Genomic DNA, 16,701 nt, shown 5'->3' with positions numbered 1-16,701 from the left:
AGGGAGAGGAAGAAAGACAGACGGAGATACTGAGAAAGGGAGGGGTTGAGAGGTGAGTGTTAAAGGCTCTAGACGGGAAACTGCCATTCTCACAATTAAGGTGTGGGATATTGATTTTTCATGCTTAGATGAAAGACGTAGTATGTGCTTGTGCATGCTTTCTTCAAAATCCCAGAAAGCCCAGTTATGTGTGATTATACATCCCTTTATACTTTGAATGTTCTCAATATCTAAAGATATACAGTGAGGCTAATAGTAATTTGGTAACTGGTCTAATAATTAATTAAATATGTAAATAAATGGGAAAACAGGACATTGATTATTAAAGTTGTAGTTTCTGGCTTTTACATCACATTTACTAACTTTTAGGCTAGTGTAGTAGTGTAACCCTAAAATTCTAAATTGAATTTTTAGCACACAAATTAATTTAAAATGTACAATCTTTCCTTCTCCTATGACCCATCTTGCACTCACTAATTTTGTCCAGTCAAATGCTGCATAGAATAAACAATGTCCGTCCTGCTGATACCACTTTTGACTAGAAATAGCAAGTCGAAAATTCATGATCATGACTGTGACATAAATTAAAGTCATGAGCTGCATCCGAAATCAAATACTTCCCGACTATAGTATATGAAAAACAGTATGCCAAAAGAGTAGTATGTCCAAATTCATACTATTCAAAAAACAGTAATCTACTACTGCCTGGATTGTGAATTGCGCAGTTGATGGACACTTTACTATCCCATGAGGCCACGGGAGAGGATTTATGGCAGTGAACTTGTAAGTCACATGACAGTAACAACATGGCGGATGTAGTACATCTGAATTTCATTCATATTAACATATTCATAGTATATAGAACATACTTTTTAATGGTCTCAAAGTAAGTTCAAATTCAAATGTAGTACCCTGACTCAGTACTGTATGTACTCAGACAGTATGCGATTTCGGATGCACCGTTGACCTTTAAAAACAGGGGCAAGCCCTTCAATATGCCCCAACCCAACTTCCATTTTCAATAAATATTATGTCAACACAAAAACTCAGAAAACTGAGTTTATAAAGCAGTATCATTGGGTCTTTTATCTTTCTGACTGATGAAGACTCAGTCATGACTCTCACCTTTTGTACACAGTTGACTGCCTGGATCCAACCTGCTCAAATAATGGCATCTGTGTGAATGGGGAGTGCCACTGTAAACCAGGCTGGGGTGGACCAAGCTGTGAGCTGCCCAGAGCACAATGCCCAGATCAGTGCCACGGTCATGGTGCTTTTATTCCAGACACAGGCATCTGTAGCTGTGACCCCAATTGGATGGGCCCTGATTGTTCTGTCGGTCAGTCTGCATGTTTGATTGGATCTCAGTAATACAAATGTTTCATTTAATTATACCTGATTTCTAATGTATGATATGTAAATAGTGATTTACTGCTGCATCCTTTTCTCATCAGAGGTTTGCTCAATTGACTGCGGGACACATGGCGTATGCATGGGTGGCTCGTGCCGTTGCGAGGAGGGCTGGACGGGTGCAGCGTGTGACCAGCGTGTGTGTAACCCACTCTGTGTGAAGCATGGCACCTGTAAAGATGGGAAGTGCGAGTGTGAACAGGGCTGGAACGGAGAACATTGCACCATCGGTAGGCATGCACCCACCCCTGACCCAGGCACAGACTTTTTCCTGCTCCCTATACTCACCAGACACAACAGCACTGTATCTGCTCTGCCTCTATTGCTTTCATGAACATTATATAGAGTCCCTCCTTTTTTCTGTACTTGAAGCTTAACATGAGAGGGACCTGTTTTTGGAACATCCTTGTTGGTCCTGGGGCAACAATATTATTAACCAGTCAGATTTTAGGGAAAGGGTTAGAGCTGGGTTTAGGGTCTAGAACAGTTTTATTATTATTGCTCTCTTATTTTGGGCCTAAATTATGGTTTGTGCCAGGGGTGTCCAAACTCAGTCCTGGAGGGCCACTGTCCTGCAGAGTTCGGCTCCAACTTACCTCAACACTGCTGCCTGAAAGTTTCTAGTATGCCTATTAAAACCTTGATTAGCTGGTTCAGGTGTATTTAATTGGGATTGGAGGTCAACTCTACAGGACAGTGGCCCCCGAGGAGCAGGATTGGACACCCCTGGTTTGGGCAATGGCTTCTTAAGGACCAGCAAAGGATGATGATCCAAGAACATGACCTACATGCATGCAGCTCAGGGATTTAGGAGAACTCCAGGAGAGGTTTATACTGGTGGTTCTCGTGATTTTTCTCTTGACTGATCCATCAGGATGGGATATGCAGTACAAGACTCTAAAACCAATAATATTAAGGCCTTTTCCCAAATGCTGCCCAAAATGCTGTCCACAATTCGGTAATATAAATCCAGAGGGATTGTATTCTGCTGTAGAGTCCACAAAAATGTGCATCAATACATGCTGTAGCGGCAAAAAAGAGGGCCCTCATGAGCACCCATCTAAATGCTAAAAATTAAGAAATGGGATACCCTACGGCCTTCCAGCAGAGTTTAATTCTAAGCCTTCCAGGCAGATGTGTTGGAGCTAAACTCCGTAGGAAGATTACCCTTCCAGAGCAGGATTGAACACTCCTTCCCTACATTCTTGTGAAAACGAAAGAAACATTCAAGTGACAGCCATTGCATGACTGCAAGGACAAATCAAGTGCATCATTTGACCCAAATCATTGTCAACTTCAAAAATGTATAAGATTTTTTCAAAATTTCTAATTAAAACAATAGAATAAGAACAAGTAGAATAAGAAAAGTTGCCAATTAAATGAAATCAACATCAACAAAATAAATTTGCACTACAGAGGTGGCACAGAAGAACACACAAGTGGCTTGTAGGTATATTTACAGACGTTTAATGAGACTCAGAGGTTGGATGAGTGCAATTAAATTCATAAATTCATGTTGAGATTAATGTTTTAAATATAAAATTTGGAATATTGAAATATTAAATGATTTAAATAACTAAAATTATATTTTAAAAATGAAACTAAAACTGCCAGTAGGTGACAGCAAGTCACTGATTTTATCACTGAATCATTCATTCAATTGATTCATTCGAACAGCAGATTCAGGAACGAAGCAAGTGACTGTCTTTATGAATGGGTAATTTAATCATTGACATGCACATTCATTCATAAATGAAACATCACTGTGTTTGTTTGGAGATGCGCAGCGGCTCAGCTATGACTTTGTTTGAAACTATTTTTGTTGACAAATAGAGCAAAATCAGGCGTTGTAGTCAGTTCATGTAAATCACTTAATATTAACTTCTTGTTTATTGAACTGTTGTAGTAAATTAATATCATATTTGTAAACTCCTTTAATAATCATTCAAAGCTGCCACTCACCTTAGTTCATCGCGATCTCACAAAGTTCCTTTATAGTCCACAAAGCTCTCTACACTGATTTACATTGTGTTTACACGTTGCTTGTTATAATGAGGTGAGTGGTTCAAGGAATCAACAAATATGTCTGTGATACATTACTTAATGCTGTAAAATAACGTTGTGAGTAGAAAACTTTGAAGCTCCCCTGAGGTCAAACACAAATATGCTGATCGGGGCAGTCGCACTGGAGCTCCTAAATACTTTCATTGTCGCACGCAGTAGTAGAATGTTCCTCTGTCTGGTGTTGGACTGAGAACAGACTTAGTTGAGTTTGATCATGCCTCACACAGCAGAGGCAGATATGTGGGCTGTTGGGTAATGAACAGTCCTTGCGGAGTAATAGCGACTTATGAAAGGTATAGGCGTCTTCACCTTGATAAGTCACACCTTTCTTTCTCTCAAAAATAGACTCAAAAGTCAGAGTTTTCCTTTCTCTTATCATCTGTGGATGTGTGTGTGTGCATGTTTGTCTGTCACTCCAAAGATGACATGAGCGACAAAGACTGAAAGTGCTTTGCCTTTAATCCTTCTCCCCATTGTACGCCACAACAGGAAGTCTGTCTGCTTATTGTCATCAAACTCTTTCTGTAGGCTAAAAAAGCCTTGTAAATGGCTTCCATCTTCAGTTTCCATTTTTATTTCTCAGAATTCCTCTGTTTTTAACTAATTCAAATGCAACACATGTATTCATTTGTCTTCTTGTTATGACACATTTTTGTTCCCTCCGAATGTCCTCTCTGATGCAGACTTTTGGGATGGGAGTATTGAAGGTATTGTACCTCGTCGTACTGTGACTAGTGCTAGCTGCACTTTAGTCTGGTAGTGAGCAACCCCCCCTGCCTCTGATAGCTTGGCTGCATAACGACTGTGTGCTTTTTTTTGTAGAGTAGCCGTGGTGGAGTAGAATGTCATGTCGAGTAGGTTCATAATACTAGTCTGTGTTCTTCAGCGTGTGTGTTTTTATTCTTGTTGTCAGATGCTAATAGTATAGCTGTAATCATCTGTTTTGCACCTTGTTGCTTTTTAAATGTCCCTCTCTAACAGCATTAACTGAGCTACGAAAGTCTCCAATCTGTCTTGAGCCACTTATGACATTTCAATTATTCAGAATGTGGGGTAATACTATACATTAGAGCAGAGGTGTCAAACTCAATTCCTGGAGGGCCAGAGCCGTGCAGATATTAGATTCAACCCTAAGTAAACACACCTGATCCAACCAATCAAGTCCTTATTTGAACACATGGTATGTGTGTTGGAGCAGGGTTGGAACAAAACTCTGCAGGGCTCCGGCCCTCCAGGAATTGAGTTTGACACCCCTGCATTAGATTGTCCATGTTAGTAGTCAGTAAGCAGACATCTTAAAAGGGTCATAGGGTGCTACATGCACTTTTACAAGTTGTTTGAACTGAAATGTGTGTTGACAGTGTGTGTACACAACCACCCTATAATGATAAAAATCCACCCGGTGTTTTTTTTTAAATCTCGTTAAATCTTTACCCCTTTCTCAAATCGAGCCGATCTCAGATGCCTGTCTGTGTGAGTCAGCAGAGCTCATTAACATTTAAAGGGAAATGCTACAAAAACGGCTTGATCTGAAAAAAGCTGTTTTTGACAGGGTAAAAAAAGGTGTTTTTACACTACCATTGAGAAATTTTAACCAAACTATGTACCAGACTTTTCATTAAGACCCTAAAGAATCATATCAACTTGTAGAAAATGGGCATCATATGACCCCTTTAAATGTCTACCATGACTTATCCCCAGTAAGCTGGGGATAAATGTTTTGCTCAAGTTGATGATGCTCCGGCCCTCCAGGAATTGAGTTTGACACCCCTGCATTAGATTGTCCATGTTAGTAGTCAGTAAGCAGACATCTTAAAAGGGTCATAGGGTGCTACATGCACTTTTACAAGTTGTTTGAACTGAAATGTGTGTTGACAGTGTGTGTACACAACCACCCTATAATGATAAAAATCCACCCGGTGTTTTTTTTTTAAATCTCGTTAAATCTTTACCCCTTTCTCAAATCGAGCCGATCTCAGATGCCTGTCTGTGTGAGTCAGCAGAGCTCATTAACATTTAAAGGGAAATGCTACAAAAACGGCTTGATCTGAAAAAAGCTGTTTTTGACAGGGTAAAAAAAGGTGTTTTTACACTACCATTGAGAAATTTTAACCAAACTATGTACCAGACTTTTCATTAAGACCCTAAAGAATCATATCAACTTGTAGAAAATGGGCATCATATGACCCCTTTAAATGTCTACCATGACTTATCCCCAGTAAGCTGGGGATAAATGTTTTGCTCAAGTTGATGATTGAGTTAAAGCGCAATTCATGACATATAATAATAAATCTCAATGCCAATGCAACCGGTTCTGCTCGACCAACTCTGAGCAGGGCTCAAACCGGGAGCAGCCAGCATTGGGAGGCAGGCACACTAACAAGGATGCTGAAGACTGAAATCTCTAGTGTCAGCTGCTAGTGCCTCTTGAGGGCAAGGGGAGTGATATTTACCTGCACAACTCCCCCTAGCTGGTCCAAATCATCATGGTACAGCTCAGTGTGTCTACTGTACTTAGGACTTTATGAATCCTACTTGGCAATGGCTTGGCTCATTAATGTTAACTTGGTAATTGGATGGTAATCTTGCAATGTCAGCATGACTCGAAGATTCATGAGCCAAGTGATTGCCATGTTGTCACAACCAGCCAGTCTTACAGGTCTGTGAGGTCTGCCAATCAAGACGGAGCAAGAGTTTGAAAAGAATCTTGCAGAGCCAGTTAGATCTTATAACGTGTTTTTAACTAGCTAACTGAAAATAACACATTTGGTTTAATGACATTTCAAGTTAATTCTGTTGTGTCCTCCTGAGTAATAAGCTTTGTTACCACCGCTGTAATGCAGGAACCTTAACTATGCACAACAGCACCACACTTTTGCAATGCATTGGCTGAGCAAATGTGTTTGCATACTTGAGTGTTTGTTTATGAGTCTTACAGTAACCTAAAAGTCTTTCTTTTGATAGGTAGGATTTATTTCTGCATCTTTGAAGCAATGATGCTATACAATGGCACCTTAAACGTATTAAAGGACCAGTCTCTCTGGAGTAACATGAGGTTAAGAGCCTTGCTCAAGAGTACAATAGTGATGGATTCTTGAGGCAGTTGGAACCGACAAACTTCGAGTTAATAGACTTGAGCTGGAACCACTACAGTACACCCCCCCCCCATTCCCTCCAACTTTTAAAGGAACAGAGCTGGGTCAACTACATGACTCTATGCATAAAGGGAATGCTTGCATTTAAGAAGACTGCAGTTTCAACTAGAGGCAGAGCAGCACACACCAGGACACACCAGCTCCTAGCAGTCTGTTTGAGTCTGCCTTTATGTTTGCACAGAACAGCGACGCAGGAGGCAAGTCGTCCTACACTTCCATCAAGTCTGCTTCAGACAAAAGAACTAAATTACAGAGGACACTGCGGAGTGGAGACAAAGATCAAGTAGATTTTGCTCTACCTGAGGGATATAGATCACTACTGCGAGTAAAGGGATCGGGAGGGTGTGGATCCTAAGATAAATGTGAAATTTCATGAGCTGTTGGTGCAGAGTGGGTCAGGAGCAGTGAGCAACGTTTTAACTGTGCATATTTCAGCACACAGGGTGCAGGACCAAAGGAGGCATGGTAATGACTTTGCCTCAGTGCCTGCCTGAGTTCCAACTCATAGGATGAATACTAATGGAGGGGCAGGAGTGTGTGTGCTTTTCTGAGAAGGGGAGTGCGGTGTGTTTGCAGGGAGAGCAGGATAACAAGGAGTTTAACCGCAGGGCCCAAAGTGATCACCTGAGTGTGCATGCATCATTGGACAGGAGCAAGTCTGGCACAAGAGCTAGTGACAATAGTATATATAGTTTATATTCACATCTCTAATTGGCCGAAATGATTGTAGATGAATGACCGCTGGAGGCATGGACTTTGTATGCTAGGGTATACTAAGTGGAAGTGAGTTGCACTTGATCAAACACATGATTGGCTCATGGGTGGAAACCATGCCCACCCTAGGTAAAGAAGCATTACATTTACCTGTACTTTACCAGTACATCTGGATATCCTTTTAAGGAATGACAGTTGTTAACGCTGCAGTGCACATTTCTGCTTAATTTGTCAAACCAAACAGAAATTGCAGAAAAATTTTAACTATTAAAATGAATGTTTCCAAACAGGTTTTGCAAACACTTTAGGCCTCTGTGAGAACTTGTTCAGCGTGCACAGGACATTACCCTATCACTGCTGAAGTTCAGAAACCATTTGTGTGAAAATTTTCAACTATTCCCATGCTGAAGTTTAGGATGTTATTTGACTTTGTAGTAATACATGGAACACTATAGGCAAGGAAAATCCAGACAGGACGTTTTATGCAGTAGGTGCTCACTCCCTGTGGGACTTTATCTGTCTCTTCCTAAGGTGAATTTGGAGGATTTATGAATCTAACCTTTATTTTATGACCTTTAAAGTGGACGGGATAGTTGGTGGAGGACTGGATTTCTCTTCCACACGTTCTTTCTCCTCCGTAATATTCCTTCCATCCTTTAAGACATTTATTTCTCCTTTTTCTTTCTTTCTTTGCCTGTTCTTTTCTTTTGCAGTTTTTTCCCTTTCTACCAATCTATATGTCTCTTTCTATCCATCTCTCCATCCATCATCCACTGACTGTTGCTATGCAGCATGCTTCTTTCCCCATCTCACCTTTGTGTACCTCTCTCATACCGTGTGTGCTGACCCATAACTCAAGGCAATCTCAGCTCCTTTTTAAGTAGATTACAATAGAGTCAACCCACATTACTTTAGCCAGGTGGCTTAATAGTTTGTGAAATCCCACTTTATTCTAGTTAGGTTTCTGATAATCGACTGGCCTTTGGCATGAAAGAGGGGCCCTGCTCAGTGCTGCCCAATGAGGAAGATCAATGGTCGCCATAGATTTTGCTGTCCTGGTGTTTCATATGTATTTGCCTGCTTAAAATGGCAGCTCCATTTAAAAGGCAATCCTTGCTAAGTGACTTTCCTCTCAGCTCAATATTGAGTGACAGTCGATGCATAGCAGCCTGTTAATGTGGCATCCCAAGGACCCCAGACATTGAGAATTACATTAATTAAAGCAAAATTTGATTTGAGTCACAATGAATGAATGGGTTCCAGTGCATGCTGGGTTTTCACACTCCTCTGGTCGAGGCCATTTCATTTCACTCATCACAAATCGTCTGAAGTGTCACCTGCGCTTGGTCAGCTGCCAATAATGCTATATAGCTTTGTGATGAAGGAAACTGGCTCCGTCCAAAAGGCTGTATTTCCAGGGTAACCATAAGCGGAGGCTGTGACACACTAACAGAAGTGTTTAATGTTAGAGATTGAACTCTGGGGCACCAGCAATGGTTTCTGATGACACAGTGTGAGGTCGCAGAGTGGTTTTTGTTTTACAGCGAGGTAAGAGATGATGCCCACGGCAGTGCTGAGAATTTTAGAACGCATGTTTTATTTACACAAAACTCCTGATGACTCAGAAATGTCAGGTCACGTCTCTAGGGTGGACTGGTGTGACTAAAGGAGAATAGTGCTTAGCCTTTTCATTTCTCTTTGTGTTTTTTCATCTCAGTCTCTGCCTCTACCAGAGAGAGCTTCCTTAAAACATTCACATCAATCCACGCTCTTCTCAAAACTGTTGTGACAAGATTGTTTTCTGCCTTTTGTCTTTTATGAAGGCTGTTTATCCCATAACCGCATACATTAAACACCCACACGCATGCCATACTTCACTCCAAAATCTTGATATATTTATCAAAGCACTTTTTTTCTCTGTCTTGAAAATGTCTTTAGAATAAGAATAATTCTACGCCTTTATATTCTCCCACACTATGTTCTTATTCAAAAGTCTTTGGTTCTCACACACACATAGGTTCGTACCTCGTACTATAAAGGCATTCTAATCTGATCTGTAGATTCGGTCAGTCCTAACCACATTCTTACATGAGAGCATTGCTCTCTATCCAGACAAATCAAATCAGCTACTGTAAATGAACAGTCGGAGAGTGTATGTGCTCTTTACAAATATCCCCTCCTGAATGGATGAGTTCTGATAAATTAATTTGCTACCAACAGCGGCTATCAGTGGAGACTACCGAAGATAATTTAATTGCTCTCAGAGTTTGAACTGATTTGAGGTGTGAATAGTAATGCTTTTCATATACAGTGGGGCAAAAAAGTATTTAGTCAGCCACCAATTGTGCAAGTTCTCCCACTTAAAAAGATGAGAGAGGCCTGTAATTTTCATCATAGGTATACCTCAACTATGAGAGACAAAATGAGAAAAAAAATCCAGAAAATCACATTGTAGGATTTTTAAAGAATTAATTGGTAAAGTCCTCGGTAAAATAAGTATTTGGTCACCTACAAACAAGCAAGATTTCTGGCCCTCACAGACCTGTAACTTCTTCTTTAAGAGGCTCCTCTGTCCTCCACTCATTACCTGTATTAATGGCATCTGTTTGAACTCATTATCAGTATAAAAGACACCTGTCCACAACCTCAAACAATTCAGACGGGCATTGAGCGCATTGGAGGCAGATATGTTTGTGTGTGAGCACTGATGCATGTCTGCCTGTAGTGTCACAGCCAAAAGTTTGAAAATCTAGATACGTATTAACAAAGGATGATTCTAATTTGCATTTCGTGTTCATTTGTGGCAGTCCATTTTGATTGTCTGGATAATGTCTGCAGTTTTTTGTTAATATGCTTTGTGTGCTGTCTCACAGCTGTTTGTATAATATTGCATTAAACAGGTGCAAACAATGGTCGTTTTTTAAATTGTTCTCATCGTCTAATTTTGTTTCAGTATAAATTCAAAAGTTGGGCTAATAAGCAACTGAACAAAAAGTTGATTGTCAAAATCGATGTCTGAAAATGTACAAAAATGTATACCAACATAACCTGGACACTAATAACTCTGGAAACTATTTCTAGCTTGTTTTCAAACTTTTGGTCACAATCATTGATAGTGCTCTGATGACTGGCGTGATGGATTTCAGCCTCTCTAAATCCATCTTCCTTCTCTTTCTGGCTCTTGCAGATGGCTGTCCGAATCGATGTAATGGAAATGGACAGTGTCTGCTGGGTCAAAACAGCTGGCACTGTGAGTGCAAGACTGGATGGAGAGGCAGCGGCTGCAATGTCGCCATGGAGACTTCATGTGCAGACAACAAAGACAATGAAGGAGGTGAGAGATCTTTTGTTTTATTGTATTTCATGCTCTAATGGGATGAGAGTGACTGTTTAGTACATTCAGTCGTTTGTGGTTCTGGAGGTTAATATGCAATTATAAAGCGATGTGGCAACTTTTTGTTTGTATCTATACCCTTTTTTCACAATTTGTGTAAATTTCATAGGAATAAGTTAACCTTTCTCTCAGAAAATAACTAGAGCTAGACTGTTGGCTTTTATCTGAAATGATGGATTTAAAAAAGCATGTCCGATGTTCTGTAGTAAGTGATTTAATTCAAAGCCTAAAGGTGATGGAAAGAAGAAAGCACTTTTCGATCTCTTTGGTAAATGAATACTGGAACAGAGACGAAATTTAAATCCAACATCGTTGCGTTCAAAATGTACAAGAACACTTTGATGAAACACCTCTTGTTTAACAGATGAAGAATGTTCCCTTTTTTTCGACAGAGAAGCAGATGAAGAGAGAAATCTTTTGCAGCCCTAGGCAGCTCTGATTGATTGTGCACCATCATAATATGACATTACTCATCACACCGCTGTTTCCTTTCTTCTAGATGGTCTGACTGACTGTATGGATCCAGACTGCTGTATCCAAAGTCCCTGCCAGAACAGTCCGCTTTGTAGAGGGTCCAGGGATCCCTTACAGGTCATTCAGCAGGCCCAGCACCCTGAGCAGAAAGTCTGCTCCTTCTATGACCGTGTCAAGATGCTAGTGGGCCGGGACAGCACGCATATAATCCCTGCAGACAATCCATTTAATGCAAGGTAACTTGCTTTACTGCGCACAACAACTTCCTACCTGCTGGGTTGGTAAATGTCATGTCTCTTGCATTGTACGGTAGAAGAAAAATGAAATATCCACTGAAGTGCAGACAACTTATGCTATATCTGTTGAGAGAAAATTTAGTGCTGGGATAGTTCTCATCTTTTTAAGTGGGAGAACTTGCACAATTGGTGGCTGACTAAATAATTTTTTTCCCCACTGTACTTCATCACCTCAGACGGGCATTGAGCGCATTGGAGGCAGATATGTTTGTGTGTGAGCACTGATGCATATCTGCCTGTAGTGTCACAGCCAAAAGTTTGATATAATCTAGATATGTATTAACAAAGGATGATTCTAATTTGCATTTCGTGTTCATTTGTGGCAGTCCATTTTGATTGTCTGGATAATGTCTGCAGTTTTTTGTTAATATGCTTTGTGTGCTGTCTCACAGCTGTTTGTATAATATTGCATTAAACAGGTGCAAACAATGGTCGTTTTTTAAATTGTTCTCATCGTCTAATTTTGTTTCAGTATAAATTCAAAAGTTGGGCTAATAAGCAACTGAACAAAAAGTTGATTGTCAAAATCGATGTCTGAAAATGTACAAAAATGTATACCAACATAACCTGGACACTAATAACTCTGGAAACTATTTCTAGCTTGTTTTCAAACTTTTGGTCACAATCATTGATAGTGCTCTGATGACTGGCGTGATGGATTTCAGCCTCTCTAAATCCATCTTCCTTCTCTTTCTGGCTCTTGCAGATGGCTGTCCGAATCGATGTAATGGAAATGGACAGTGTCTGCTGGGTCAAAACAGCTGGCACTGTGAGTGCAAGACTGGATGGAGAGGCAGCGGCTGCAATGTCGCCATGGAGACTTCATGTGCAGACAACAAAGACAATGAAGGAGGTGAGAGATCTTTTGTTTTATTGTATTTCATGCTCTAATGGGATGAGAGTGACTGTTTAGTACATTCAGTCGTTTGTGGTTCTGGAGGTTAATATGCAATTATAAAGCGATGTGGCAACTTTTTGTTTGTATCTATACCCTTTTTTCACAATTTGTGTAAATTTCATAGGAATAAGTTAACCTTTCTCTCAGAAAATAACTAGAGCTAGACTGTTGGCTTTTATCTGAAATGATGGATTTAAAAAAGCATGTCCGATGTTCTGTAGTAAGTGATTTAATTCAAAGCCTAAAGGTGATGGAAAGAAGAAAGCACTTTTCGATCTCTTTGGTAAATGAATACTGGAACAGAGACGAAATTTAAATCCAACATCGTTGCGTTCAAAATGTACAAGAACACTTTGATGAAACACCTCTTGTTTAACAGATGAAGAATGTTCCCTTTTTTTCGACAGAGAAGCAGATGAAGAGAGAAATCTTTTGCAGCCCTAGGCAGCTCTGATTGATTGTGCACCATCATAATATGACATTACTCATCACACCGCTGTTTCCTTTCTTCTAGATGGTCTGACTGACTGTATGGATCCAGACTGCTGTATCCAAAGTCCCTGCCAGAACAGTCCGCTTTGTAGAGGGTCCAGGGATCCCTTACAGGTCATTCAGCAGGCCCAGCACCCTGAGCAGAAAGTCTGCTCCTTCTATGACCGTGTCAAGATGCTAGTGGGCCGGGACAGCACGCATATAATCCCTGCAGACAATCCATTTAATGCAAGGTAACTTGCTTTACTGCGCACAACAACTTCCTACCTGCTGGGTTGGTAAATGTCATGTCTCTTGCATTGTACGGTAGAAGAAAAATGAAATATCCACTGAAGTGCAGACAACTTATGCTATATCTGTTGAGAGAAAATTTAGTGCTGGGATAGTTATTGTCAGTTCTGTGTTATTTTGTAACCCCTAAGCTATTTTTGAAGAACTGTATTGATTGTTGTCAGTGGTGCTACAACATCTTCCTGTCTCTTTCTACTGTATTTCTTGGAAAGACTGACAGATGTGTTGACTAACGGGAAATTTATGGGATTTTTTTGACAGCAGTTGTTGGATTGATGGTATCGCTTTGGAATTATTGGTTATCGAGCAGTCTTCTTGTTTGTTCTCTGTTCTCCAGTCTGGCATCACTGATCAGAGGTCAGGTGGTGACAACAGATGGAACCCCACTGGTGGGAGTTAATGTGTCGTTTGTGAAGTACCCGCAGTACGGCTACACCCTCACACGCCAGGATGGAACGTAAGTTTACCGTAGTACTCATCCCAACCAGGGTTGTGCGCAAATAATTTACTTGCTTTTTAAATTGTACTTCAACTGAGAAGTGAGGAAGCAAACTGAATGTCAAAATGCAATTTAAATTTGAATGTAACTCAATTTGTTATCTAGAAAAGCAGTTTGTAAAGTCAAACTTTGAATGTTGGCTTGACAGCCTTGTGTAAATGTTGTGAAAAAATGTTTTAAAATACTTAAGATTTCAAGGTTTATTGGATGGATGGACGGACGGACAGACAGGTGTCTTGTGGACATTTCAATTCAAATTCACACTCATGAACTGAAAGGAAGCCAATTCTTCAATTCTGAGTTTTGCCCAACCCTGGTACCTACACATCCAAGCCGATCATTCAAGCAACAAGCAACCCTTTCCCCTCTGAAACACTTTGATTATTTCTGCCGCCGAGCTTTATTTTGTGACTTACTTGTTTACATAAGCTTCTAGTGATTTAGAGAGCTACATGCTAACTGAACAAATCTTTATTAGATTCATTTAGAGCCGAGTAAACTCAGTCTTTCCATCGAAATGACTGCAATCTATCAAAACAATGAATTATCCCTCCCAGCGAAATGGCATTTTTAATGGTAAAAGCATTCAGAATGTAATGGTGCTATTAATAACGGAGAATAACACAAGTACATATTTGTTTTTGTTTTTGTTTTTTGCTGTCTGTTTGCCTTTCCCACTTCCTTTCGCTCTGTGTCATTAGATTTGACCTCATTGCCAATGGTGGAGCCTCTCTCACCCTCCGATTCGAGCGGGCTCCATTTTTGAGTCAAGAGCGCACAGTGTGGCTCCCATGGAACATTTTCTATGCCATGGACACTCTGATGTTGAAGACAGAAGAGAACACAATCCCGAGCTGTGACCTCAGCGGCTTTGTGAGGCCTGATCCTGTGGTGGTGGCCTCCCCCCTTTCCTCTTTCTTCAGTTCCAGGCCAGGAGAGAGGTCCATCATTCCAGAGACACAGGTGTGATGAGAGCCCCACTTCCTTGAAACCTTCATTACTGTAATTAGCTGATTAATGCGTTTTGTACTGATGGAATTCTTCAATTAGTCTTCACCCAAATCCCAAATATTGCTATTTTTTCACTTTATTCATGTTCCTTCACCACTCTCTCTGGTCATTAAATTAGTTGACAGGTTGTTAACCTGACAAAACTCACAGGTCATCCCTCATCAACCATTTCACTCTAATTATACTCTTTTTTTGCATTTCTCCTTCCTCTCAGTCTTTCTTCCACCCTCTGACCTTGCTAATCATTTCCTTTTCTTGTTTGAAAATACCATTTTCCTATGACATAAAAGTCATTCCTGTATCTGTCTGCCAGGTTCTGCATGAGCAGCTAGAGATTCCTGGCACCAGTCTGAAGCTCTGTCACCTGAGTTCACGGACCTCAGGTTACCACTCCTTGCTCAAGATTACCATGACTCAAGCCGTGGTGCCACTCAGCCTGGTCAAAGTCCATCTGATGGTTGCCGTGGAGGGCCATCTCTTCCAGAAGTGGTTCCACGCTTCACCCAACCTCGCCTACACCTTTATCTGGGACAAGACCGATGCATACGGTCAGCGTGTCTACGGCCTCTCTGATGCAGTGGGTAAGCACACATGATTGATTGTGACTGGATGCGTGGCTTATTTATTAGCACACATGCTCCAATGGTATTATCCCATTACATTTACTGTTCTTATGAAAATATAATTATTTTGACCTCCAAGCAAATATTTTATCAAAAAATATATTGGTTGATGTCTATGAGCACATGCTTACTGAAAAACATTCATATTCGGTAATTACTAGCACTTCTCGATGACGCGTTTTGACTGTGTCAGTGTCTATTTTCTGCTCACAATCTGAATAATCTACAACGGGAAAAAATGTCAGCTGTGTGGATGCTAGGGCTATCGATTTCTAGTTTTTAATCGATCTTTGTTTTGATGAACATATATCATTTACATGACAACAGCGTTTTGTGTGCAGACACGTAGTTTTTTACAATGTCATTTTGAAGCTCTTAAATGTGACACATCACTGTAGCCTCCTCAGTTCAAGCAGCACATGAACCAATTTTCTTCCTCTTTATTACTAGTTATAACGCAAAGTAAACATTAATGATCAGAAGGTTTGTTGAAAGAAACAGTTACTGAAATATTAATTCTAATTTAATCTCCAATTAGTGTTTCAAACATGGAAAGACATCAATAAAACAGCTTGTAAGCAATGTCACGTAATGTTACTACCCTTTCATGGGAACTTCGAACTGCGTCCTCTAGGGGTCGCTATGGGGAATTCCTCGTCGTGACCCGTGTCTGAAGCATACATTGAAAAAACACCAACTCGTTGGCCGGCGACAGCCATGACGTCACTATCGGTGTGACTATAGTATAACTAGGCGGCGGGAGCACACATCATTCTCTTCTTCGTCTTCATCGACTGTTTTGTTTGAAGCGTGCATTTCTGTGGTAAGAGCGATCTCTATTTATCTCATTATGGCGAGTACTAGCAAATCATTTAAGGATGTGTGCATCCTTGTTGACATTGTTTAACATCTGATGCCACACACAATCTATGCGTTGTTTGTTTGGGCAAAGAGCACGCACGCGATGTCTCCGAGGGGGCAATCGGCGTGCACGGCGAGCGATTTTTTTCCAAGGGTAAAAGCTCCACTCTCCTTTGTCTCTCTTTTCGAGGAAAGAGGGGCAGCCATCTGCTTCCCGCGATTCAGGACCCGCCGCTGCTGAGGCACGGAAGGGAATGAGCTCGTGGGGATCGCAGGTGGATCTGGCCGATGAGTTTGAAGGGGGATTTCCCTTTCACGATCATCGGCTGTGCACGAGAGTGAGCTGCTGGAGGATGATGTTATTTCATTAACATTGTCTGATTCAGGGGCCATTGCTCTGCTGGGATCAGCCCAGCAAAAGCAGGAAATAGCTGAGGAGGGCGAAGAAGCTGAGGCTGAGCCTTCCCAATCCTCCTGCCCTGCGTATGATGAGCTTTTGGAAATTATGGATCGCGCCAC

The 16,701-nt window shown here is 40.9% G+C and overlaps 1 protein-coding gene across 1 annotated transcript in view; it reads left to right on the top strand.

The window, feature by feature from the left end:
* Nucleotides 1-16,701, top strand: part of LOC107561383 (teneurin-2-like) — a 124,325-nt gene that overhangs the window by 87,074 nt on the left and 20,550 nt on the right. The window contains exons 10-16 of the mRNA XM_016245828.1: nucleotides 1,139-1,339; nucleotides 1,455-1,640; nucleotides 10,531-10,677; nucleotides 11,237-11,447; nucleotides 13,526-13,645; nucleotides 14,389-14,650; nucleotides 15,012-15,279. Coding sequence (XP_016101314.1) covers nucleotides 1,139-1,339; nucleotides 1,455-1,640; nucleotides 10,531-10,677; nucleotides 11,237-11,447; nucleotides 13,526-13,645; nucleotides 14,389-14,650; nucleotides 15,012-15,279 — 1,395 coding nt within the window. The remainder of the gene's footprint in view (nucleotides 1-1,138; nucleotides 1,340-1,454; nucleotides 1,641-10,530; nucleotides 10,678-11,236; nucleotides 11,448-13,525; nucleotides 13,646-14,388; nucleotides 14,651-15,011; nucleotides 15,280-16,701) is intronic.

The sequence above is a fragment of the Sinocyclocheilus grahami genome, unplaced genomic scaffold, assembly GCF_001515645.1.
Source record: "Sinocyclocheilus grahami isolate Dianchi unplaced genomic scaffold, SAMN03320097.WGS_v1.1 scaffold23.1, whole genome shotgun sequence".
Lineage (NCBI taxonomy): Eukaryota > Metazoa > Chordata > Actinopteri > Cypriniformes > Cyprinidae > Sinocyclocheilus > Sinocyclocheilus grahami.
Note: the sequence above shows the minus strand (reverse complement) of the source record. Positions and strands in the feature narration are given on the sequence as shown.